Below are 24,924 nucleotides of genomic sequence, written 5' to 3' on the forward strand. Positions count from 1 at the left end.
CTGAACCTAGAAAATTGAGCAGCCGTGACAGGCCCATCTCCGAGCTTGCATTGATACACCAATCAGGAGATATCATTCAATCAGCCACTCTTAAATGTGGCTCAGCTCAGCTGTGGCGCTTCGAACCAATCAACCCTGCGACGCTTCACAAGGCTGCAGAATCCCGCCGCCTTGTCCGTCGTGAACCTTCATCCCGCATCGCCACTGCCATCACGACAACCACGATGTCGGCCTCACCACTGGTCGTCCGCGCGACCGACGCGCTCAAGCCGGCGGGCTCAATCGGCTCGCCATTCAAAAATGTCTCGTCAAACCAGGCTTCTGCCAACGGCACGCCGCAGCCGCCAAAGGACAAGAATGCACCAGCCTCTTTGCCGCCGACGCTCGACCTTGCCGAGCAGATGAACGAGGAGGAGAAGCGCAAATACGTCAAAGGTATGCCTATTATTTGATATGTTTTCTCGAATTCACAATGGCGATGCTAATTGCTGCACAGGCAAGAAGCTAGGTGAAGGTACCTACGCCATCGTCTTCCTCGGCCACCTCCGTTCCGACAAGTCCTCCCTCGTCGCCATCAAGAAGATCAAAGTCCAGAAAGAATACCAGGAAGGCATGGCCCCCGACGCCGTGCGCGAACTCAAGCACCTCCAGGAACTCCAACATCCGAACATCATCTCCCTCCTCTCCGTCTTCTCCTCCAAAGACCAGAACCTCAACCTCGTCCTCGAATACCTCCCTCTTGGCGACCTCGAGATGCTCATCAAAGACACTGCCAACGTCCGCTACGGTGCCGCAGATATCAAGGCCTGGATGGGTATGCTCACCCGCGCCGTCTGGTTCTGCCACGAGAACTTCGTGCTGCATCGCGATATCAAGCCCAACAACTTGTTGATCGCTGCCGACGGCGAGGTCAAGCTTGCTGATTTCGGTCTCGCGAGAGGCTTCGCGGATCCGCACCAGGTCATGACCAACCAGGTCATCACACGATGGTACCGCCCTCCTGAGCTGCTCTTCGGCTGCAAGCACTACAGCGGCGCTGTCGATGTCTGGAGCGTAGGCTGCGTGTTTGCGGAGCTCATCATCCGTGCGCCGTACATGCCTTCCGAGACGGAGGTTCAGCAGATCTCGCTCATTTGTCGTGCCGTCGGAACCCCCACAGAAGACAACTGGCCAGGCGTCACCAAGTTGCCGGCTTACACCGTCCCCGACGACGGCGAGCCCGTCAGGGGCAGGGACTACTACCAGGGTACTTTCGGCACCGTGGGATCCGCGGGCGTGGACCTGCTCATGAAGACGCTCATTCTCGATCCTAAGAAGCGCATCACGGCCAAGGACATGTTGAAGCACAACTGGTGGCGCACCGAGCCCAAGCCCTCGCGTAACGCGGATCTGCCGAAGAAGGGCGGCGGCGAGGAGAAGATGGGTGCAGATCTCAAAAAGCGACCGGGTTTGGTCGAAGAGGACAGGGGTGCTAAGGTTGCGCGCAAGCTGGACTTTGGACCAAGATAGGGCAAAAGCTTACGGGGCTTTTGACGCCCTTATCTCATGAATATGGCGAAATGGGGATAAAGAAATGCAGCATCACAGGCGTTACGGCTCAATTGGGTTCAAGCAGGGGTATTATTAAGAATAGGACAGGCTATCTGATTTCTCCAATTGGAGATAATTTCCAATAAGAATGAGACTGCTATATAGCACCATCCGGTGTATGCCTCTCTACATGAGCGAGCATTCCATCCCGTACATTGCCCGTTCCACGTCTTTTCTAACTGTGTACCAATCCGATCGTCTTTGCGCAAACTCATACGCTTCTTCGGCGCGGAACACACCCTCGAAACGGTCGCCGTCGGCAATGATGGTGGCCATCTCCTTTGCGTGCTTGGCGTCGATGAGGTAGATCTGGCTCAGCTCGCGCAATGCCTTGAAGTAGGCAAGCAGGTCTTGGTTCTTGAGGGTGCGAATGTACTCGAAATATAGGTTCATGTCGGCAATGAGCTTGATGGCACCTTCAGTGCTGATGCGCTGCCGCTTGAGATGCTTACACACGGCCGTGAACAGCCGCAGGCCCACCTCGCCGTTGAATACATCAAGCATCGACTTCTCTGTTGTGCCGACCAGCATGCGCGTGTGCGAAGACACGAGCTCCTTGATGCGAAGCGCCGTCTCGGTCGGCCCCGGGTCGGCCAAGATGCCACCCGTCTCGGAGGGGTTGTAGTCGGTCGGCTGCTGTGTCGTGCCGTGGAGGTACTCTACCTCATCCATGAGGACGTCAATGCCCTTATTCAAGCCTGCCGCAACGCTCTCGTCCAGCATCTGCTCCCACTTCTTCTTGGCGATGCCGGCGGGGTCGAGGAAGTCGTTGCGGTCTGCAATCTTTGGGCCGGCGAGCTGCTGCTCGTAGAAAACGTCAATCATCTGAGAGATGAGGTCGCCTACGTTGACCAGCTCGATAAAGGTCACCAGGGGCGCAACGCCGGACTGGTTGTGATCGCTGACCTCACGGGGGTTGTAGTGAGAAAGGTGCTCGACGGCCTTTTCGAAGCCGACCTTGACGTGTCTGTTGCCTAGGATTCGAAGCATGACTACGAATATCGTTTCGCATTGCTCACGGGCTTCCTCGCCGTACTGGCCTCCAAGCTGTATGAACAGCGATGCGCGACCCATGCTCGTCTTCGCCTTGTGCGTTAGGTTCAGGGCAATTTCGATACTGAAAAGAGTCTTAATGCCTTCCATTCTGGAAGCCATCAGAGCAGCCTTGGCCGCCAGCTCGTCGGTCGGAGCTTGTGCGGGCAGAGGACTGAGACGGCCGTTTCCGTCCGTGTTTGGTGCAAGACTGGGCGTATGCGGTCTAGACGGCTGAGGCGAAAGGGCAGATGTGCCGTTTGGTGTAGTGGGTTTCGTTGTTGTACTCGTGTTGCCAAAAGATGGCAACACCGTGACGGGCATCATGACTACCTTTCTGAAAGAACTCAGAAAGTCCTTCTTATCTGCCTGTCTATTGAAGTTGCCCATATAGAACGACTCAACAGAGGCGTCTTGCTCAGAGAGCTTCTTCTCCCATTCTGCAACCTCCGACTCGGCATGTCTTGTGAAAAAGTCGAGCTCCTCTTGCAGATACAGGTCCAGATGCGGCTCAAACACTCTCAGCATCATCTCCTTGGCCTTTTCCTCGAGGTTGCTCTTGGAGTCTTTTGGAGGGACCACGGACTTGAAGAAGAGCATGCCTTGCTCAAAGGTTCCAGCCACAGCCTTCAGATACCACTGTAGGTTTCTGTCGTGCGTTGCATCGAAAAGAGGGGTGATATAGTCCATGATAACATCCTCCCGGACCTTTTCCATAAACTCCCAGAACACAACATCGGGGTTGGCGAATATGCGCCCAATAATCTCAGCGTGCTCGTTGACTTTCCGCAGCAGCATCTCGAAAAACAGCCGGGAGGGTTCCAAGTTGATTTCGTCCCCACTGGTCTGGTTGATGCAATCCGACGAATTGACCGCCAGGACCTCGCGGTCGCTGAATATAGGGTGCTTCTGGATGAAAAGCTCCGTTGCTGCGTTACCGCCGTTCAGTGTATGCAGCACATGCGCGTACCGCTTCATGCGGCCGTCAACATCCCAAAACTCGTACCCCTGCTCGAACTCTCGAAGCACCGCGCCCTCAAAAATACTCGTCATGGTCATAAGTCGTTCCTCTCGCTGATTCCACCCCTGCGCCCAGTCGCTCTTTGCAAATACTTGCAGATTCGAAAGCATTTTGGCCTGTCTTTCAGGGTCCCTGAACACCTGGAAGACGATAGGATCCGTGTGGCTCTTCGCTCTAGCAAGGTCGAAATAGAAGGGCGCGAATGAGCCGTAAATCTTGCCATATTCCTCTCTTGCGTGGCCCCTGATACTCCTCGAGTTCTTGATCACATCCAGCAGCGCCTCCGGGTCCTTGAATGGGTCCTTGGCTGCCGGTGCTCCTACAGTCATCCTCTCGAATCCATCGATAGGAGGCACTGCCGATTGGCGTTTCCGGCGCTCTTCCTCGACTGTGGCATCGAACAACATCGTACTCGTGGGTTTCGGAGGGTGGCTTCCTGGGGCTCCTGGCTGGCCTCCAGCGGCACCTTTCGCCGCCCGCTCGGCGGCTTCCCGTCTCTTCCGCATGGCCTCATCGAACCGCTGCCTCGCCTCGGCTTCGTTCCAGCATCCCATGCTCTTCAATCTGGCGACCCATCTCGTATCATCGTACACCATTTCTTGCATGCGACGGGACGCTCGAGCGACCTGCATCAGGTCTGCGACGGGAAGGTAGTCGAGGATCGCGACGAGGATCTCTGGCGGACAGTTCAGTACATAATTCCTCCAATTCCAGCCAAAGACTCAAACCAACCTGCTGGCAGACTCGGCCTCGAATCCAGCATCTCGGTCGCCTTCAACGCGCCGAGGATACCGCCCCCTTGAGGGGCATTTCCTCGAGTCCTATACATGGTAACCGCCGGGGAACAGCTGCATCTGGTGTGTTTTTGCTGGCCTGGAGGCAGTCTTCAATCTCTCTTAATTCATGGCAGAGCCCCTCGTGAGATCCGAACGGGTTCGGGCGGGGTTGCTGAGGTCGTTCGCTGGGTGGGATGTAATATCAGCTGCCTCAGTTGGTTATTGGCAGGTGGCTCTCAGCCTGGACGTAGTTGATTATGACTTGATTCTCTCCAAGGAAGACCCCGCAACAGCTGGTGCCAGCTGTGTGGGTCCTCTGAACCCCTGAACCCTTGCGCTTTGTTACCGCCCCGGAGCGGACCAAGCTGCAGTCTTCAGCAGCTCGGCTCTCTTTTTGACAAAGAATGAAGGATGGGAACGGTGCTGCTTTCATGCTTCACTGCCCCGCTAGTACCCCGCTATAATGAAAGTAGGACAGACAGTATTGGACGTGGACTTTCTTGTTCCAAGAACACGACCGAGAATCAAGACTGAAGGATTGTATTGAACCTTGATTCTACATGTCTAGTTGCGCATTTCCTGAAACCCGGCGGCGACCTGGAATTCGTTTCTTATTTCTTTGGTCTGAACGCTGTGAACTCCCAGTTCGTTGACTTATCAGGCAACTCTCTACTAAGATGGCTTGTTACACCTCATTATTGTATACCCAGACAAACAAATAAAGTCCAAAATCGCTTCCAATGCTTTCCCGGGCGCCACTCAACCACGACAAGGTCTATATCTCCTCGACAGGCTTCGCATCCTGGTCACCACCAAAGACCAAGTGAAGTCTACATCTAATCCTCTCTACTGTCGGCAATGATGCCTTCCGCCACACTCGCCGTAATGCGTTTAGGAACGCTTCCGAACAAACATTCCCACAGATCACCCGTTTCTACCGTTTCTCCCGCATTCTTGTCTTTGCTCATGAGATGATTGAGAGAAGCAGTCTCGAGTTCGAGCGTGTTCGCAGCCTCTAGTGTAGGCTCTGCCACTTCGGGGGTGGATTCCTGTCCTTTCCCTTTCGAGTTTTTGCCCATGTGCTCCATCCTCCGTTTGACTGATAGGTTGTAAATGGATTCTTCAACTGACCCTTCAATCAAGTACAACCACACCGTGGTCTCGTGCTTCTGCCCAATTCGGTCGACTCGCGCAATAGCTTGGAGCTCGAGGGCCGTGTTTAGGAGTGGTTCGCAGAGGAATACATGGCTCGCGTTCACCAAGTTGAGACCGCTAGACTGTGCCCGTCCGTGGAGCATGAATATTTCAACGCCCGGATCTTCCTTGAATCTCTGGATCCCGGTTGACGAGTCAATGGACGCAAAGCCTATCTTATAGCGGAAGAATGCGGCGCTCAGGATGCCCAAGAAACTGCGGTATCTGTACAAATGGTAAGCATGCTGTTTCTTGGAAATGGTGTGCGGCATACTGAGTAAAAATGATTGATTTGGCACCGGGATCGGTCTTCCTCAGCCAGATGATATGGCGCACGATCGAATCCACTTTGCTGCCATACGATAGGCCCGCTAACTCGATATCCTTGATTTGAGCAATCTTCTCAGAGCCAAACTGTGAGTAAATGCCGTTGGTTCTTGCGTTCTTGTCTTTGAGCTCATGCGATGTCGATTTTGTGGTTTCTTCGAGCAACTTGACCTCTCTCGGTTTCAACGTGATGTCGTGAAGCTCAGTTAGTCTCAACTTTCGCTTGCACATTGGGCAGTTATGATGTGCCCGATACCACTGTTTGATACAGTCTTTACAGAACTGGTGGCCACAGACAGTGAGGACACCGATCGTGAATGATGACTGGCAAATGATGCACATCCGGGGCTCATTCGACTGTGTCCCGGCTTCCTTCAGGTTGAGCACTGGAGACGCGTGAATCAGTACAATGCAACCGTGTGGTGGAGGCGGTACTCACAGTATCTGTGTTTTGCCCTTGCGGCGTCGAACTTTTGACGGGCTTGATCCTCATTGACTTTGCATGAATCAATGGCTTGCTGGTTGTTGGGGCCCTCGAATGGGGCCACACTGTCGGACACGGCCTGTAACTGTCGATAATACTCGACTCTGGCATTCATGGCACTCGTGAACCTGTCCATCTCCCGCTCGAGCGCCGTCGCGGCCTTGGTCTGCGCGGTGATATGTGCCTGGGTTTCTCTAATCTGCCTGACAACGATTTCACGCTCAACGCTCGCGCGCCCACCGCCGTCCTGTGGCAACCGCAAGGCGATCGCTCGAAACTCTGCAATGGCGCCTCGTAGTGAACCATGCCGATCTCTGTCTGGTCTGACCTTGTCTCTGAGTTGGTGAAGAGCTATCATTTGCTCCGGGGCCGGACCCTCATCCGCCTTGGCAGTGGTTAGTGAGACCTTCGTCTCGTGCTTCACGAGCGCATTTTCGAGACCCGAAATCGCATCCTGACGATCAGCAACAGCCGCACGTAGCACTTGTACGTATACGATGAGTTCTTCTTGGGTTTTGGTAGAGTCTGTGAACTCTTCACCCGTGTTTTCGACCTCAGCTTCCTCGTCGATCAGTGGCTGGGAAAGTAGCTTAATGACGGCTTCTCTCCACTCGTCAATGACGTTCGCTTGTTCATTGAGGACACCATAAAGCTCTTCGAGCTTTTTAAGTGCACCTGCGCTCTCCAAGCCCTTGTTGAAATTGACTGCGAGTTCCGGTATATCCACGAACGTTTGTGATTGAGCCTGCCGTCCCAGCTTATTGACCAGTGACATGGCCTTTGCATGACTCTGCAGCCTAGTTAGTGGATGAAGACAAACAATTTCACGCGAGAGCGTACCTCGGACAGAATCTCTCGACGAATCTCCTGAGCTTTGCTGTATTCCGAATCTTCTAATTGCTGCAACTTCTTGTGGTCATCAGATTCCGGCTGTGTGAGGTCGCTGTTTGACTTAATTTGGAAGAACGCATTGGCACAAAAGAAGGTTGCTTTATGTAGGATTTCCAACGCATGGCGAAGTCTTGTTCGAGCCTCGCCAACGCGGCCTACTCCCGAGAGACTAGAAGGGTTAGAAAGGCGGGGAAAACAATCATGGACTTCAAGACTTACTCGTCCATTTCCTCGTTATCATCTTCGTCAGAGGGAAAGTCAACTATCGAATCCTGATTTGAGTCGGAAGACTTCAACTCTTTCAGAGCGTCTTCTGCCTCTTCTCGGCAATCCGAAACAAGGGCTGAAGCATCTTTCTTGACCTTTTCCCATATTTCCAGAGCCTCCTTCACTCTCGGGCCATTCTCCAACATTTGGCCGCGAAGAAGCCGTGCCTGAAAGTATGCTCTTTGCTCAGTTCGGATATCGTTGTCGCCCTGCTCAAGCATAGAGTCTAATACTTCGTCGACCGTCCGCATGGGGCCGACCTTTCTTCCATTGCCTCGTCGTTGAACAATCTCGGGATGAAGAGTTGCCTGTCGAAGTCGATTGAGCCATGCCCGCATCTCGGTTTCATACTGCTCGAGCTTCCAATCGTTACTGGAGGGATTGCCGGCCATATCCAGGCCGCAATTTCGGGTCATGTTTCTGAACATCTCGCCATAGTACTGTTCCTCGACGGCTGTGAACGGCAAGGTTATCACAAATCGCTTCTGCGGTGGCACGGCAATCTCATGCCTAACGAGCTGCTTTGTGTGCCGTAGGGCGATGGAGGCGAATAGTGACCGGAAGAGGGGCTTGTGAGAGTCCGTCAAGGCTTTCCAAGCTGGCGCGTAGGAGGCGTAGGGCTCATAACGCAAGAAGTTGAGAAGACCAAACAGATCTTTGACGTCGTTCTTGACTGGGGTTCCTGTTACGCCCCAAGCATTGACTCGAGGTATGACTTTGGCAACCGCAGCAGCACCTGTAACACCACTCTCGATCATCTGGGCTTCGTCAAGGCAGATTCGCCACCACAGCATCTGCGTAAGTGGAGACGCAGGTCGCTCGTACTTCCTCTCTTGTCTTCGGGATCTCTCGGGTGGTTTGATGGCGTAGTGAAGCTCAGAAGTCAGGATGGAGTACGTAGTTACGATAATGTCGTGAGCTGCCAGATCTTTGCGGAGCAGCTCCTCGCTTTCAAAGCCCACGTTCTTGCGGCCGGGATAGTATTTGACTCGGAGATGAGGCGCGTGCTGGTGAATCTCCGACATCCATTGCTCTTTAAGTGAGCTGGGCGAGACAATGAGCGTTGCACCCGTGGCGAGGAGTTCTTCTCCCTCCCTAGTAAGAACCGTGTTGCTTTCGCCATCTGGCCGACGATGGAGCGCGATCAGACCAATAACTTCAAGGGTTTTTCCAAGACCCATTTCCTCAGCAAGAATGCCACCCCTGACATATTGTTCCGCCTGCTGGAAGGACGTAAGATCGCTGGTGACAACATGATACACGTGGCTGACATAAAAGTCTCCGCCGAGTGCATCTTGTGTCTTGCGAAAAGTGTGCGCAGTATTGAGATCCTTGGAAGCGGGGAAATCTTCAATAAGTCCGACAGAACTCCCATCAGGCGAATTCTTCCAGCAGACGCCCTCTCGCTTCAAAAGCCAGTTGAGAGTTCGTTTCTGATAAGGATATAATGATGCCGTCAGTTCCGGGACATCGATTTCGAGGCCATTCTCATCGTCAGAGGGAGGAACGTGCGCCGCTTCGTAGAAGTCGAGCGGCGACCAGCTCTGCCTCCCGGAGGCAATAGTATTAGAGCCATCGGACAAGAAGGTATCGAGGATCTTTTGGCTTTGTTTTCTCTCAAACGTTGAACGCAGTCGGCTGTAAGGTGTTTTTGTCTCGTTCCAGTACAGACAGAAGCGGAATTCTAACTGGAGGTGATCTCCCAACGTGGAGATGGCCATATCGAGCGACACCCATATTTCGCCCTCCTCACTTGACTCCTTCCACTTGCCGCTGTTGAAAAGGCTCAAGCACGTTGATAAGCGCCGAGACACTGCGTTCGGATAGACCGGTATGACTGCGTGTATTGGAGCGCCAGACTTGGCGCGAGATGCAATAATCAATTCTTTGCCATGTCTGTCTCCAACATGAAGGAGGGGGCCAACATGGCGGTAAATGGTTGAGTGTTTCGATGAGTCGGAAAGCAGTTCCCTCGGGTATTTCCGCGCAACTTCTAGAGATTCCTTTCCTACAAGTAGCGATTTGATATCGCTGTTGGATCTTTTGACTCGTTTAGCTGCAGGTTCGTCTGTCTCTTGGGTCTCTGGCAGTGTTTCGTGATCGGCGAGGTGCGCACGTAGTTGAGCAATGAAATGGGCAGGCCATTGTTCTTTCGATGTCAGCTCATCAAAACCTCTAGTTTGAAGACAAGACTTACCATGAAAATCGACAGTGGATGTCACTGGGATCGGCTTGCCGCGGCGTGCGGTCTGCTTTGTGCGACCCATGTTGAACAGCCCCTGCAGAATGTCTGAAATGCCTTTGTAACGTCTTGTCAATGCGCAATGGACATTGTGAACATTTGACTGGTTGGGGCGAACGACATGAAGATGAGAAATTTGGCGGTAATAGAGAGAAGAGCAGCAGGTCCCGGTTAGAGGGGAAGGAGCTGTTGGCGCAAACCTGAGGTGGAAGGAAGAAGCTCCCCTCGATAAGGATGGCGTAGGTAGCTTAATCGATAAGCGGCAGGCAGAGAGAGGCAGACTCAGGTCGCGTCGCATCCTGCGTCGCCTAATGCTTAGCGCGACAGATCGCGGGGCACTGCCAATTTAGCGGAGGCCCCCCTGGCTGGCGAACCACAAAAGCGTGGGCGTTGCGCTAGACTATAAAAAGAAGGCGGTCAAAAAACACAGACAGAGGAACTCAGGCCACTCAAGTCTCTCTCAATGGGACGATTATGTAAGTCAAAATTATCAAGCGTTAGCGCCTGGCAGAGCAAAAATTGGAGGCAAGTTAAGCAACATCGCGAGACTTCAAGACCTAGACGACAGCCACGCGCAAGCTTGAAATCGGCCAATTGCCTGGCTAGAGAAGCTCATAAGCCCACGCTGTATGTCTGGAACCCTTTCAAAATGCTCCAAAAACCGCCGTTGGTACTGACATGTGCCCTAGGTCAACATGAGGGCATCTCGGTTCCAGCAATTCCTGAGTCCTTTCCTCCGCAAGGCCCCGGTCGCCCCGACATGCCAGACGAGATGGCTTCATAAAACCAGAGAAGCCCCGCCCATTCCGTCGCCGATACCTCTCATTCCCGATGTCGAGACCTTGTTGAAGGTCGTTGGCCGCGGCCTCAACCAGCACCTCGACAAGTTCCCCACATGGGATGCTCTGTTCTCCCTCACATCGCTACAGCTCCGAGAGCTTGGCCTCGAGCCACCAAGGGAACGACGATACCTCCTGTCATGGCTGGACAGATACAGGAAGGGCGCATTTGGCCCCGGCGGCGATTTCAAGTATGTCGAGAGTGGGGAGGCCATCTTGAAGGTCGTCCGAGACCCTGCGACAGACAAGAAGATTGTCGTAAACGTGCCGGCGGACGCCGACGTGAGCAGCCTGCAAATCGCTCAGCTCACAAAGCCTACGGGCTACACAGTGCGCGGCGCAAACACCATTTCTGGTCCTCATGCCCTGCCTCTACCGGGCGGCGAGGGAGCTCGTGTGGTTGTCGCAGAGGGTATGTGGGAGCACAAGCAGGGTCATAAGGTTGATGGTGGTGAACGCAGGAGGGGTGAGGTTCGCTTCAAGAAGCGCATCGCAGCGCGTAAGGCAGAGAGGGAGGCTGCCGCTGGTCTACGATAAACTCCTCGAAGTGATTAAGCATGCCGCCCGTTCTACAGCCTCCTGCCGCTTGACACCACCGACTGTACTATATTCATAGATCTTGTACGATACGAGGTCCAAAAAAAAAAAATGGGAAGGCAATCATCAATGATCTGGACATGCCACGGCTGAGTTTCTCGATATCTTGCTGAGGCCGCTTTGCTATTATTAGCGCAACGTATCTCGTGACGCCCATCAGCTTCACCAAGGACTGACGATGAGGGGCTTGCCATCTGATTCGTCAGTGTGCGTCCCTTATTTTAGTCCAGATGTTAGATAACACGAGGCATACCTGGCCTTAGCCGCACATGAAATCAACGACTGTTGTCGGATACAGGATACCAACAATGCGCAGAGAACGCCATCGGCGTGAGTTCAGACTGAAGGATGCACAGTGAGGACATCTTCGACCACCACACCCCTCGAAGGGAGTAACCGCGATAGACTGGAGGGTATCACGGATCTCGTACAACAACCAGCTAAATTTGTAGCTCCAAAAAGGATGCCGCGGAGATACCGAGCTGAAGAAGCTGTTCGATCCATGGCATCCGTCATTTCACAGGCAAAGTGGAAGGGAAGACCCCAAGCAGCACTTTGGACCAGATTGCTGGGCTGGTGGGTGTACGGAGCGGCAGATCAGCGAGAAGGTCAAGCGGACGAATCTAGGCATAACCTTGGATGCCGCCGCAGCCTGTAAGGCAAGGCGAGCAGGTAGTTTGGTGGAGTTGTGAGGAAAGTCGGGAGAATGTTGAAGCTGCTTACATCCTAAGTCTTGGCAGTGGAGGCTCACTCTACAGAGCCCAGACTGGACCAGATAAGCATATCCGCGTGAACATTCTCGCGCGGGACGAGAAAAATCGCACCCAAAGACGGGCAACCAGCGCGAAGAGATGTGATTCCTGTAGGTGTACGAACTGACACGGTTGTTGCGCGCTTGCTTGTAGCGACCACGCGGCAACCGGAAACTTTTATACGATTGAAATGACCGAGGTGCTTTTACTGCTTTTTCCCCTACTGTGAAAACCCCTACTGGGTGGGCTCGAAACTTCCTCAACATACGATTGAAATGCAATTGAAGATTTTCTTTTTAAGGTATTCGGGATCAAAAAGCTTAAAACAACAGCGGCCATCACTAGGGCTCCCATCCAGTCTATAGGAAGGCCCGAAAAGACGATCTCTATAAGCTTTGACTAAGGAGACTCACAAGACCGCCCATTCAACTCAAGATTCCACTTCCTGGTGGCTGCCGTTCCAGCGGACCGTCCCTGCTTGGGGGCTGGCGGAAACGCCAAATACCGGCGTATGTAGAAACTTGCTGCCGGTGATCCTTCTTGCCACAGGTTTGATTACGGGATGACAATCGGCTGTTGGAAGTTGACTCAAAACCCATCTCGTGGCGCTGCCACCGCACCCTCAGGCCTTAGTATCTAAAGTCCTACATGAATAGGTCACTTGGTCTAAGATAACAGTTCCATTCGCCTGTTAGCAGCACAGCGCCTCAACTTGGCACATATGTAGGACTGTAAAGTGCATTTCTTCTCACTTCTCTCGTCTCTGGAAACTCTAGCGACGCCACTCCCACGGAGCGAGGCAGAATCGATGCTCAATTATGCCAGTCACCAGCCCTGTATGGCTGCAGGTATGTGTTCAGCCATCCCGCCTTGAGACCACAGTCGTGTGAGTCATGAACCATAATGAGCGCTGGCAGTAGCTGAGGCCGTAGGGTCCCGTCATTCCAAACAGAGTCTTTCCACGCATGTCAAGGTGTGGAAGCCCAGACTTCACACGATGCAGGGGCGTGAAAAGGCGAGACCTACATGAGATGGAGTGATGAGCACCAGAGCAAGCCCGACAGGTGCGCAGCCGTCGACAGCAAATCTTGGCGTTTTGAAACGAGCTGACAGAGGCTGGTGGTGATGGTGTGCAACCATCATCCCAATTCTGGGGGACGGTATGTGTTGACCATCGTCCCGACGGCGATGTCAAGGCCCGGCAGCCGGACGGCGGTGCAGCTCGAAGGGCGTCAACTCACAGCAATCCCTTTCCCCCTCCCCATATGTAGGGTCTGGTCTGCAGCACAAACACGCCCTCTGCATAAGGTAACGGTAACTTGGCACCTACTTGCGTCACTGGCAGGCACCCGACCACCATCATGGACGCCTTGTCTGGAACGGCCCTGGGTGGGTTGTCGCGAATTTGGCGGACCGCCAAGCGAGATGTTCATTCCAGGTTAGCGTGCGTCCTTGCCATCCTAGTAGACCCCGTAACCCCGGACTTTCTCTGGCACGGCACGGGAGTACAAAGTTCCTCCCCCAGTCACTTGGGAATTGGCCGTTGCTGCGCCCGGACGCTTGACTGAGCCTCAAAAAAGCTTGCCGCACTCTTGGCAGACAGCCAAGCACTTGGATCATTGGCAATCCAACCGCACTTGCCTTTCCAAGCCGCTTGCCGCTCCGAATTGCAGATCGCTCACAATGTTGCGAGAACAACGACAGAAGTGTTGTCGGAGCGTCCAACGTGATTCACGAACCAGGTGAATGTCGAAGCGTATTGTTTTGATGTAATTCCAATAGCGGACTTACAAAAGACCACGGACAAGCGTTTACAACGGCGGGCTTGCAAAACACCGCGGACAATAGCGACTCGCGCTTTTGCTTCCGCGCCCTCTCCACCGATATGGGTCGAGAATTATGCTCCGTGGCGAGTCCGTCAACAACAAGCAGATCGGAACTCTCGAGGGGGTAAGCAGGGAGGCTACGTCTCCTGCAGCCCAACTGCGGGTTCTCACATGGGTCTCAAAGATCAGCGTCCGGTCGTCGCGCGTCACGATTCATATATGAAGACGTGTGCATTGCTCTCCCGAAGTTCCGATGCTGCTGGATACTCATACAGGATGGACATTCCCTACTCAAGATGCCGCGATGCCGATGCAGACACCTCTGTTTGGTCGGCCGACCAATGGTTGTATTTGGTAAGCTAGAGGCGTCCTGGGCTTCTTGGGTCCATGCCTAGTCACTCTCATCGCATACGACTCAGACTCCGTGGCCGAGCCTGTGAAGCCAGTCGATGCCCTGGTAAACATCAGCTCGCCAAGCTGTGGGAAGCTCGTCATGGGCACCGGACATAATTCATATATGGGTAATCTCACCACTTCGATATTGGCACACCTTGGCGGAGGGGCAAGCTGGCAGCGCGGCTCTCGGCCAGCATCGCCAATCAGAGTTGAGATGATTGGTCTGCATTCTAATCTATGCGACCCTGCATCACCTCCGGACCAGTTCCGCTCTGCTCCAGATTTCGCAAACGGGAAGTTAAGAAGAATCCGGCAGGTCAATTCCGGAGGAGGACTGTCGGTATCGTATGAGAGAGGCAGCAATTCCTTTGAGAAACGGTTGAGTCGGAAGATCTCCCCAGGGCGGGCAGGCTATCTGGGTCCATCCCATCCCCCGTCGGCCTGGCCCCACGCCTCCGCGTCTTCCTCCATGGGGGACCACGGAAGGGATTGGGTACCTCCGCAATCCTCCCACACCCGGCTCCATAACCACCCCGAGCTCCATGATGGAGTTATCTATCCCCCTCGTGGAGCATGGAGCTAACGCCCACGGGGAAGAGACAGGCTAAAAAGCTGGCCTCTTGCCCGATCCCAAGAGCCAAGAAGAAACTTTCAACCCTGCGTCTTTCTTCTTTCCGTCCTGTCTTTCCAACCCAGTCTGTGTGATCTGGTGCATTGCGAAAATCATGGGCTCCAAGAAGTACTTTGGCCTTACGGGCGACGCCCTCAACACCCTCAGAATCATTCTCATCATTGCGCCCAGTTTCATTCTTTACGGCTACAACATCGGTGTGGTCGGCGGTCTGCTCACCGAGGAGGACTGGGTCAAGACCTTTCCCCAAATTGATACTGTCAACACATCCGGCGCAGAGAAATCTCGAAACTCGACACTACAAGGATTCATCGTTGCTACCTTCACTATCGGCGCTACAATCGGCTCTCTCTCATGTTCCTGGACCGGCGATATCTATGGACGTCGAAACATTATCTTTTTCTCCGGTGTTCTCACCTTGATCGGTGAAGCCCTGATGTGTTCTGCTTTCGGTCTGCCTCAGTTCACTATTGGTCGTGTCATTTGCGGTCTTGGCATTGGTCAACTTAGCTCGATTGTGCCCGTCTGGCAGTCCGAAACGTCCGCCGCAGCCAACCGCGGCCGTCAGGTTGTCATGTCAGGATGCTTTATGTGCGTCGGGTATATGCTTGAGTCTTGGGTCGACCTCGGTTTCTTCCAATTCCACTCGGGCCCAATCACGTGGCGCCCGCCTCTGGCCATCGCCTGCTTCTTTTCGATTGTCCTCATGGCCTCCATTTACTTCTTCCCGGAGTCGCCCCGATGGCTGGTTATGAAGGGCCGCTCCGAACAAGCACGGTCTGTCATCGCAGTGCTGAAGTCGCTGCCGGAGGACTCTCTTGAAGTGCAGGCCGAATTGTCCGGCATCGAGTACTCTCTCGAAGAAACCAAGGGCTCTGCGGTGTCAATGAAGGATATGCTGAAGAACGGCGAAGACAAGTTGTTGTATCGCTTTTTGCTTTGCATGGGTCTCCAGTTCTACCAGCAGATGTGGTATGTACTCACCAATGTGCTTATTGTCTGGGCTGAACAGCGACTAACACAACACGCAGTGGTTCCAACTTGGTCAGCGTTTACGCGCCGATTCTCTTCCAGCAAAATTTGGGCATGTCCAGCCAACAATCTCGCATCATGTCTGGCGGCACCCTCACCTGGAAGTTCCTCGCCTCTTTCATCGCCTTCTTCACTATCGATCGTTTCGGCCGTCGGGCTGCCTTCATTGTCAGTGGTAGTGGCATGTCCATTTGTATGGTTGCCCTCGCTGTGTCCACGTCCTTTGGTAAGGACAACTATGCCGCGCAAATCTCTGCCGCTTTCTGGATCTTCCTCTACAACACCTGGATCCCGATTGGCCTCATGGGAGCCAACTACCTCTATTGTACCGAGGTCGCCCCCTTGCGCCTGCGCATGGCCATGTCCTCTATTTCGACCGCCAACCACTGGCTGTTCAACTTCCTGGTCATCATGGTCACCCCCGTGGCCATCAACAGCATCGGGTACCAATACTACATTGTTTACGCCGTCATTGCCTTCACCTTCCCCATCGTGGTTTGGATGTGGTTTCCCGAGACGACAGGCCGCAACCTTGAAGAGATTGACCTTCTGTTCCGCGAGTCGCCTTCGATCTGGGCCACGGTCAAATATGCCAAGACTCGGCCCATTGCCATGCCGCAGGAGTTCAGGTCAGAGAAGGACGAGAAGGCAGCACACCTCGAGAAGGCATAAGCAATTGTGCACAGCATGGCTCGTCCCAAGTGCGGTCCGCCTTACCTGCGCTTTGTGGACATGACCTCGGCGTAGTACACAAATACTGATTGCTGATGTGCAACATGTATCAGAAGACCGGATAGGATAGACATGGATGGATAAGAAAGACAATGACTACATACAAGTTCAATACCTAAGCCCTCGTCTGCAACCCGCACCTACTATGAACCAAGGCATCACACGTACCAGTATCAGCGAGTTCACGGAACAACACTATTCTGCCAGGTAATTGTGTGCAAGGTGGTACCCCAGGTTCCTAGGGGTGGCCTCAATTCTTGACATATGGTCCAATTTAAAGCAGCGACGGTTCGGGCTGAACACATGCAACTGAGCAGTACGCCGTGAGCAGCATGAACCCTGTAAAGTATCGATGGGTGGCTGGGTGGGATTTGAACAAAGTTACGAGATGGATGCTTCCTAAATTAGGATTCTCCTTGATTGGATGGGATGAACTGCTCCCACACACTCGCCCACCATGTTGGAGCTGTGCGACCCAAGAGGCGTGCTGCTGTTGCGTCCAATGGGTGAAGTCCAACGTTTAAGCTTCGGCGAGAAGCAACCGAAGATGAACCGCCCCGACCCGTGGGTTCCATCTGGTTAGGCAGGTAGCTCATGGTGCTCTTCCTCCCTTCGTCAACGTGCACCTGGCTTGGCCCCCATACTTGCCGACGCAACGCAACCTGATACAATAACGACTACACCCTCTCCCCCAACAACCTTCTCGCGGAGATACGACTTCGCATGTATGGCACCGGCTTATATCATGATACTTCTACGTCGACGGCAACCCCTTCGCTCCACAATGTCACTCCTCGAGCACCTGGTCAGAGTTGGGGCGTGACGGGTACGGTAACCGCGGTCTCATTCGTCAACATGGCGCGTCTCGACGGCATTGCCGCGACCTTAACTTGACATTCCACCAAGTTTAGGCAGAGATCCTTGCCTGGCATCTACCGGTGGGTATGACTGCCATGCGTCAGATACTCGCCGTTTGAGATCAACGACATGCAGCCACGCGTGCTGTTCCTCAACTGTCCCGGGCTACGTCAGATCCAAATTTGAATCCGCTCCTTTCCGTCGCAACGACCGTCGTTAGCGAGTGTCCTTTGCCGGTGGCGTTTCGACAAGACAGTCCCGATTAGGCAGCCAGGCAGACGCCACAATCCATCGACCTCGTGAAACCTCACCAAGTCACCGACTTTGCTCAAATCGAAACGGCATTGCATGCCAACCACAACCCCACGCCAACCCGCTTGTGCGATTTCTTCAGGGTTGCTTGATTAAAAGTCTTGTTCCCAAGGAACTTCAGCGTGGTCCTGGAGACTCAGCTGAAAAGCCAGTTCCGTGAATACTTTCTTGGCGCTGGGTGGCTGTTCCTCCATGAGAATGCAGGTTCAACCATGCAGGAATGGCACTTAGATTCGCTGGGTGGTGCTTACTTCACACCTCCCCTAGTCAAGTCAGCGAGGGCCAGGGCGCAACGCAGGCGGCGTATTCGTAGGTGCCGCAAACCCCACGCTATCGACGGGCTGGGTTGGAGTTATCCCTTGATGAAGCTAAGCGACGGGTGTCTGCAGTTCTGACCACCAGTCCAAAAATCAACCCCCTTCGCCAAAACTCCGCAACATTACACTCTAAGAGCTCGCACTGTGTGTCAGCCTAGGACTTCTCTTACGGGCACCTGATGTCGCAGACAAGGAAAAACGGCAACTCTCAAGCAGTTTCTCAATTCAATCGCCCCGTCGTTGCTTCACCGAATCCAGGGCAATGCCCGGCATTTGTGGTCACGAGAGCGTCAAAAAGCAAGGCAAAGGAGCCGGATATTTACGCGCGGTTTCTTGTCGGATCGGGTCCAACCGAGTGTTTTTCGTCCACTCAGCATGGGTGGAAATTGGCGACGGGCACGAAGCGAGCCGGAGACCAAAGAGGAAATTTCTGGGCCTATCAATAAGCTTAAACGTCGCCGTCCCACTTGCTCGGAATGTTTCGCTCTCTTCCACCTTCCACAGGCCAGACCTCGACCTGGGACGTTCGGACGGCGGACGGCGGGAGGATCGAACCCACCACCAGGCCACGAATCAGCACGGAACAGAAAACCGGAGCCGGTCGATGAGTCAACCTGGCCGTCTTGCCGGGTCGCCCTCCACTGAAGCAAAAGGCGACGCCATGGTCTTACGGCGGGGTGTCCGCCGGTTCGTAATCGTCCACGCACGTTGAACATGGGAGCCAATTTCCACGGGGCATGTACCTGTCATCTGCAGGGTTGAGCTAGGACTCATCGATCATCTGTCGCATGACACCCTCCTGTCCATGTCCCAACCATTTGGACACGCCGCGCATTCGAGCAACGTCGGTAATGCTGCCAAACTTCATCGACAGAGAGCCTTGCCGGCGGGCGCATTCACCAATTGTCCAGGAATGAGTGTGTGTATAGTATACTCTTAGAGGCGTCAGATCAAAGGTGCAGCAAATGCACTGCACGCGCATCGCTTCTGCGTGTTGTGTGTGTGCAGACAGTACGGATGGCAGCTATTGGGTTCGGTCTCCATTTGCATGGGCAAATACACAGACGAGACGGCCACTAGCTAAGCTAGATGTAGGACCGAACCCCTGGCCAACCCACGTCAGGCACGACATGCGATGCCGTTCATTGGGCATTCCTAATCGACCTAGGGCTGAAGGCAAACAGGGTCCCAGGCGTCGTGTGCCCATCGATATCCAGCTTTTTGCCAAGACCGGCCGCCGTCAGATCCTTCTTTGCCTCGAAAGTTGGTGTCTGTTGTTGAGGCCGCTTCATAAGCTATGGTCCACCAGACTGCTGTCGGTGTGCAGTTGGGTACGTGGGTGTTCATCGGCTACGAATGCCCTTACGTATCAGCTTCATCAGACTCTTCGTTAAGAGCATGATGTACGATGGATTGCGATCGCAACCAGGTTCGCCTCATCGGAGGGCCCACCCTCCCGATACAACTCTGACCGCCCCGCCCGGGCTCACCCACCGTGACAACCCGGTCTCAACTCCATTGCCATGGTCAACTGGCGGAAACAGTGCCCGCCGTTCGCCCCGGTTTCCCCTCGTCCAGCTCTAGGGCCGTCCCGTTTGGGGAAGCCAACCGTGCTGTGAAGTCAACGGCGCAGCCACGGGACACGCTGCCGGCGTCTTCGTGCGGGAATAATTGGAAAGCTTTCAAAAGCCCCCTTGTATTATTTTTATCTCCTAGTCGTGTCTGTCTTGGCTGGTCGTATTTCGCTTTCGAGGCCACAACATGTCCGTCACATGGAACCCTGGTCTTGCTGTCCTCTCCAAGACAACCCCGGTGAGATGTTTCGAACATTGGGCGAACTCTCCCACACCCCTTGCGGCAGCCGGAGTATACCCACCCTCATCATCCCCATGCTCGCGATCCGGCGCTTCGTTCCCAAAACCCCATCATCTACCGGGGGTAGCTGTCTGTCATCTGCGTCCACCACACTAGTTACCCGTTGTCGACGTACTCAGCTCTCGTCACCCCTACCCATCAGGAACATATCCTTCGTTGCTACACACCCCTCCATCAACCCAATATGGCTTTGACTACTACACCCTGCCCGTCTATACCTTGTCTTCCGTTCCTTGGCAGATATGGCACTATGGACTCGAGTGCCGACCCTGCCTCTTTTCGCGTAAGGTATTTTGCAGATGTCAGGTTCTGCGTCACGGCGCGGAAGCCACGGGCAACCGACCCCGTTGCCGTTTTCAAGTCTGCCCCATCCGCCGCATGAGGCTTTCCAGGTTCTCCCGCTGCTGGTGGGTGATCCCGGCATTGCGTAGGCATCTGCGCTGCATCTCTGGAGCAGCAGCCTGGTTGATGTTGGTGTTGCGGAGTCTATTATAAAGAGACGTTGTGCCTTAGCTTGACAAACATCTCGTTCATCGAAACATCAGGCCAACATTCAAGTCTACTTCCAACCACTCGAGCTCTGCTCAGACACTTACTATCTCATCCCTCCGTTGATCATACTCGATCAAAAGCAATTCCCTCTTCAGTCTCTGCCAATTCAAGACCGCAAAGTGCTGGCCATCTCGTCATCATTTCTCCTTGGCAGCATACTGTTTGGGCCTGGCTTTGGGCAGCGGGACTGGAGTCCTTCAAGAACAGCACATAAACTTGCTTCCCCTATTGAACGGAACCCGCAATGTCATCAAAATCGTCAAAGCACTCGTCAGAGTCAAGCTCCAAGCACCACTCCTCACACTCTCACTCAAAGTCCAAGTCAAAATCTTCATCCAAGAACGACGACTGGACAGACATCACAGATCCGGAAGAGCGCCGCCGTGTCCAGAACCGTCTTGCTCAACGCAAGTTTCGTATGTCTTTTACCTAGGGAAGCCCCTCTCCTACTTCAGAAAGAAAATTCCTGACTCGCTTAAACAGGCAAGAAGAACCAGGATAGCAAGGAAAAAGCCACCCGAGATACGCAGAACGAGGAGAACGCGCACAGGTCCTACGTCGTCTCGTCGCCCGACAACCTAGAGCCCGAAGAAAAGGAGTACTTGCCCTGGGGCAGCATCAACATCAGACATGTCGTGTCGAGGGGCCACGAGCACGAAAGTCGCCGAGGGAGCGGACGTGGCGAGTACGTGAACGAAGATACACAGTACCCCACCACGTACGGCAACAACTACACGACGAGCTACGCCCAGCCGCCCAGTCACGGAAGTAGCGGCGGGGAGGAGTATCACTACGACGAAGAGCCGTACTATTACGACTATGATCAGAGCGGCAGTCAGAGCCAGGGGCAGAGTTACTATCAGAGGTATTAGCTATAGTCCTCCTTGGATGTGTCTACAAGCAGCTAACTTTTGGACAGGAGCTGAAGAAGCCAGAACGGGGAGTTGTCGCGAAAGATACCCGATTACCCAGCTTGTTTTCTGGGCTTGCAGCGCCAATAGAGCCTCTCCTCACTAAATCCCTCTCTCACCTCTTATGAATATACGAAACAGGGATAAAACAGGCGGAAACGCGTAAGGAAAAATGACCTCATTGATCAGCTCGTGTTCTCGAGTGAGCGGAAATATTAATTTTTTCTGAGTGTTTTAATCAATGGTTTGACCAACTCTTCTCGAGCCTTGTTCTGTTAGTCTTGTTTTCGCTATCGGGCATTTCTGGTCGGGAAAATAGGGGGATATACTGGATAGCATCTACACGAAGGGACGATTGAAGAATAACGGACGACCAGTGGAGGAAGTATTTAGGACTTTTACAGCGAAGACGCAGTACAGACAAAGACAACTCTGCTTCCAAAATATTAAGATACTTTGCGACTTCTGGACATGGGATGGGCTAGCACAGCTACATAAAGACGGCCTTAGGACTGCGAGGAGCCTACGTCTACTGTTTTCTGACCCTAACCCTGAGGATCGTCCATCCAGACGTCATTGCAACCACCCAGGTCCCAGAGTCATGTACGTTGAGATCACGAAGACTGCTCACACTGCTGAGACTGCCTGGCCTGCCTAAGGATGCCTAGCCAGTGCAACCTATCCCCTTACACACGTCGAGCATGACGTTGAATCACAGTTGCTCTAGATCTACCCGCTATACGAGGGCATTCTGGGTTCTGACCGACATGAGGCCAGTGAAGCTAGCAACCTGCGTGCAACCCACGCACCCGCAGTTCTAAACATAACGCCGAGACATAACCCTCCCGCCGATGAGTCGCGCGGTCTGATGCACTCTCCTGTCAGTGTCTATAAGGTTTGGTGTTCTCGTCGCCGAGAGAGGCAAGCCACAGACGCACGGAGAGCGGCCCCAGTGCCCAGGCTGCCTTGGCTGAGAGTCGTGTCAGCCCAACCGTCGTGGGAGGCGTTCTGTACTAATGTGAGTGTGAGACGTGCAAGAATCCCGCAGAGGGGCAAGGCTTCCGATTGGGGAGGGAGATAAGTGAGCCCTCCCCCATGGGTTCAAGTTCCCAGTCCAGCGCGAGAAAAAACTTGTGTTTGAAAGTTCAAGACAAACTGTTTGACGAAGGAATTAAGCATGAAAGGGTAAATCCACAAGCCGCGATACAACATGCTGGCTTGGGAGACAGTACGTGAGTGTCGACGTAGCGTGCGTACGTACCTTCGAGAAGAAAAGAGGGGCACTGTCGTTCAGCCCTGTCTCCCGTCTTGCCGGATAAGGAAGGCCAGACATCGATACGTACCGCCCAGACTTCAATGACACACGGACTAGCTTCCCCACAGCATCGACAAGGGTCCACCGTCGATTATCACTGACCACCCGGCAGAAACTGGTCTTCCCAGAACTTTTTTTTCTAAGCCTGCGTACATCCTCCCCACCGAAACTGATCGCTGTCGGCAGAATTGAAGCCAGAGAATTTCCCTTCCTTCGACTGCTTTATTTTTGACATCGCAAGAGCACACACCAATTTTACCTACACTGTCAGGCCAATTGCATCAAGATGGCGGCCACCGGGGAAGAAAAGCCGTTGGACTTCGAGGCGCTGAAGCGTCAGGCGGCGGGCAAAGGTAAAACCAACTCCAAACTTGCGCCTGTGAACCTGGTGATCGACAATGTACTCACCTAGCCTCATGAACAGAAAAAAAGCTCGAGCGTCGGCGTGAAATGCGCGAGAAGCGTGCGGCCGCCAGCAAGGAGAAGAAGCTCGCCAAGGCCCAGGCGAAGCGCGAGCGCAAGGCCAACGTCCAGCGCGCAGCGAAATGGAGGGACCCGGTGCGTCAGGCCGCCGACAAGGCCGAGAAGGCTGCGCGCAAAAACAACAAGGACGACAAGCGTTTCCACCGCATGCTGAAGCGCGCCGACAAGCTCGAGGCGCAGGCGAAGAAGCTCATGACCGAGGCGGCGAAGGCGCGCGCGCGTCACGCTGTCATGGCCGAGAACAGAGAGGTTAGTGATGGTTGATACGCAGTTGTCGAGAGATGGTGTAGCACGAAGCTGACGACTTGGAATTGCAGAAGGCGGCGAAGGAACAGCAGGCTCAGGTTAAGAAGGCCGAGGACGAAGACGAGATTATCAAGATTCACGACGACGATAGCGACGACGACAGCTCCTCCTCCGACTCTTCATCAGACTCCGAATCGGACTCTGACTCTGACTCTGATTCCTCCGACTCTGACTCCGAGGCGGAGGATGTCGAGATGAAGACCGACTCCCCGGACCCGAGCGCACAGCTCCGCGCGGAAAGCGAGGCAAGGGAGCAGATGGAGGTTGACGTGAAGGAAGAGGAGAAGCCCAAGAAAGAGAAGAAGAGCAAGCGCAAGTCGGATGTTGCCGTCGTTAAGGAGGAGGTGAAGGAGGAGAAGGTCGCTGAGGCCGAGATACCCGCCAAGGAGAAGAAGGACAAGAAGAAGAAGGCTAAGAAGGAGGAAGTGGTCGAGGAGGAGCCCAAGAAGAGCAAGAAGTCCGACAAGAAGCGCAAGCGCTCAGAAGAGGAGGACGACGAGTCGGACGGTGGTGCTCCTCTCGCCGAAGAGACCCCGAGCAAAAAGGACAAGAAGAAGAAGAAGAGGGCCAAGAAGGAAGAGGAGGAGGAGAAGACCCCTGCGAAAGCCAACGAGGGCGAGGGCTGGGACGTTGATGCTCTCGAGGGAGGTGCCGACCGCCAGCAGAAGTTTATGCGTCTCCTTGGCGGCGGCAAGAAGGGCGCGGCGAGCGCTTCCACGGGCACCAAGAGCAAGCGCGATATCAGTAAGGTCAACAAGGAGCTTGAGCAGCAGTTCAACGCTGGTGTGCACATGAAGTACGACGGTGGTGCTCAGCGTCGCGGTCTGGGCGCTTGAGCCCCCTTTTCTAGTAATGGAGCGGCCTCCGATATGTCATACGGTACGAGGACGCGTGATGCGTAGCTGGGCGTTTTGAGGGTTAAAATACGTACGGTACAAACCGACAGGTAGCCAAAAAGTTTGTAGAATGACTTGAATGCTTTCTTCCACTCGAGGAAGCTGTATGCGAATAAAAATAAAATAACATGAAATACATTGCGCCAAACGGTTTTGCTTTCCCTGATAATGTGTGGTATTTGTACAGACTTGATTTTCCAGCCATCGATGGGCAGGAGAGACTGTGTGTGGTTTCATGTGCCTGAAAAGTAAAAAGCTCCCCTTTTTTCGTCCTCAACGGCGAAGCGAGTGCGTGTTGTGTGTCCGCAGTCTCCCTTGCGACCCCTTACGACGCCTGGTGTAGATGGGCAACGACAATCTGCAAGAAAGAATAGTAGATCTTTGCTGCGACGCTTTTCTCCTCCTCTCGCCCCTTATTGACTTTCGCTCATCCACCGAGGGATGACCTCTTCCAACTTTGAAACGGGCAT

General features: G+C 53.9%; 7 protein-coding genes across 7 annotated transcripts; 5 read left to right on the top strand and 2 right to left on the bottom strand.

Annotated features, from left to right (window-relative positions):
- Nucleotides 1-224: 224 nt before the first annotated feature.
- KIN28 (Serine/threonine-protein kinase KIN28) lies at nt 225-1,509 on the top strand (the record flags this gene model as incomplete). Its single annotated transcript, XM_037320101.1, has 2 exons — nt 225-435; nt 497-1,509. 2 exons carry the CDS (start codon nt 225-227, stop codon nt 1,507-1,509), a joined length of 1,224 nt encoding a protein of 407 aa, XP_037182091.1.
- A 207-nt stretch (nt 1,510-1,716) lies between these two features.
- Nucleotides 1,717-4,472, bottom strand: pof6 (F-box protein pof6; the record flags this gene model as incomplete). The annotated part of the gene is made up of 2 exons (XM_037320102.1): nt 1,717-4,319; nt 4,376-4,472. 2 exons carry the CDS (start codon nt 4,470-4,472, stop codon nt 1,717-1,719), a joined length of 2,700 nt encoding a protein of 899 aa, XP_037182090.1.
- A 783-nt stretch (nt 4,473-5,255) lies between these two features.
- On the bottom strand, nt 5,256-9,849 carry CGCA056_v004848 (putative ATP-dependent helicase; the record flags this gene model as incomplete). Its single annotated transcript, XM_037320103.1, has 6 exons — nt 5,256-5,838; nt 5,888-6,326; nt 6,380-7,214; nt 7,265-7,484; nt 7,535-9,731; nt 9,780-9,849. The coding sequence occupies 6 exons, from the start codon at nt 9,847-9,849 to the stop codon at nt 5,256-5,258; spliced, it is 4,344 nt and encodes a 1,447-aa protein (XP_037182085.1).
- Nucleotides 9,850-10,519: 670 nt separating this feature from the next.
- Nucleotides 10,520-11,200, top strand: CGCA056_v004849 (Protein FYV4; the record flags this gene model as incomplete). The annotated part of the gene is made up of 1 exon (XM_037320104.1): nt 10,520-11,200. The coding sequence occupies one exon, from the start codon at nt 10,520-10,522 to the stop codon at nt 11,198-11,200; it is 681 nt and encodes a 226-aa protein (XP_037182084.1).
- Nucleotides 11,201-14,959: 3,759 nt separating this feature from the next.
- Nucleotides 14,960-16,569, top strand: CGCA056_v004850 (Sugar transporter STL1; the record flags this gene model as incomplete). The annotated part of the gene is made up of 2 exons (XM_037320105.1): nt 14,960-15,837; nt 15,897-16,569. 2 exons carry the CDS (start codon nt 14,960-14,962, stop codon nt 16,567-16,569), a joined length of 1,551 nt encoding a protein of 516 aa, XP_037181136.1.
- Nucleotides 16,570-20,787: 4,218 nt separating this feature from the next.
- CGCA056_v004851 (uncharacterized protein) lies at nt 20,788-21,469 on the top strand (the record flags this gene model as incomplete). The annotated part of the gene is made up of 3 exons (XM_037320106.1): nt 20,788-20,959; nt 21,027-21,408; nt 21,463-21,469. The coding sequence occupies 3 exons, from the start codon at nt 20,788-20,790 to the stop codon at nt 21,467-21,469; spliced, it is 561 nt and encodes a 186-aa protein (XP_037181137.1).
- A 1,586-nt stretch (nt 21,470-23,055) lies between these two features.
- Nucleotides 23,056-24,394, top strand: CGCA056_v004852 (uncharacterized protein; the record flags this gene model as incomplete). Its single annotated transcript, XM_037320107.1, has 3 exons — nt 23,056-23,122; nt 23,194-23,501; nt 23,570-24,394. The coding sequence occupies 3 exons, from the start codon at nt 23,056-23,058 to the stop codon at nt 24,392-24,394; spliced, it is 1,200 nt and encodes a 399-aa protein (XP_037181138.1).
- Between the last annotated feature and the right edge of the window lie 530 nt (nt 24,395-24,924).

The sequence above is a fragment of the Colletotrichum aenigma genome (genome assembly GCF_013390185.1).
Source record: "Colletotrichum aenigma strain Cg56 chromosome Unknown KSG_Cg56_contig03, whole genome shotgun sequence".
Lineage (NCBI taxonomy): Eukaryota > Fungi > Ascomycota > Sordariomycetes > Glomerellales > Glomerellaceae > Colletotrichum > Colletotrichum aenigma.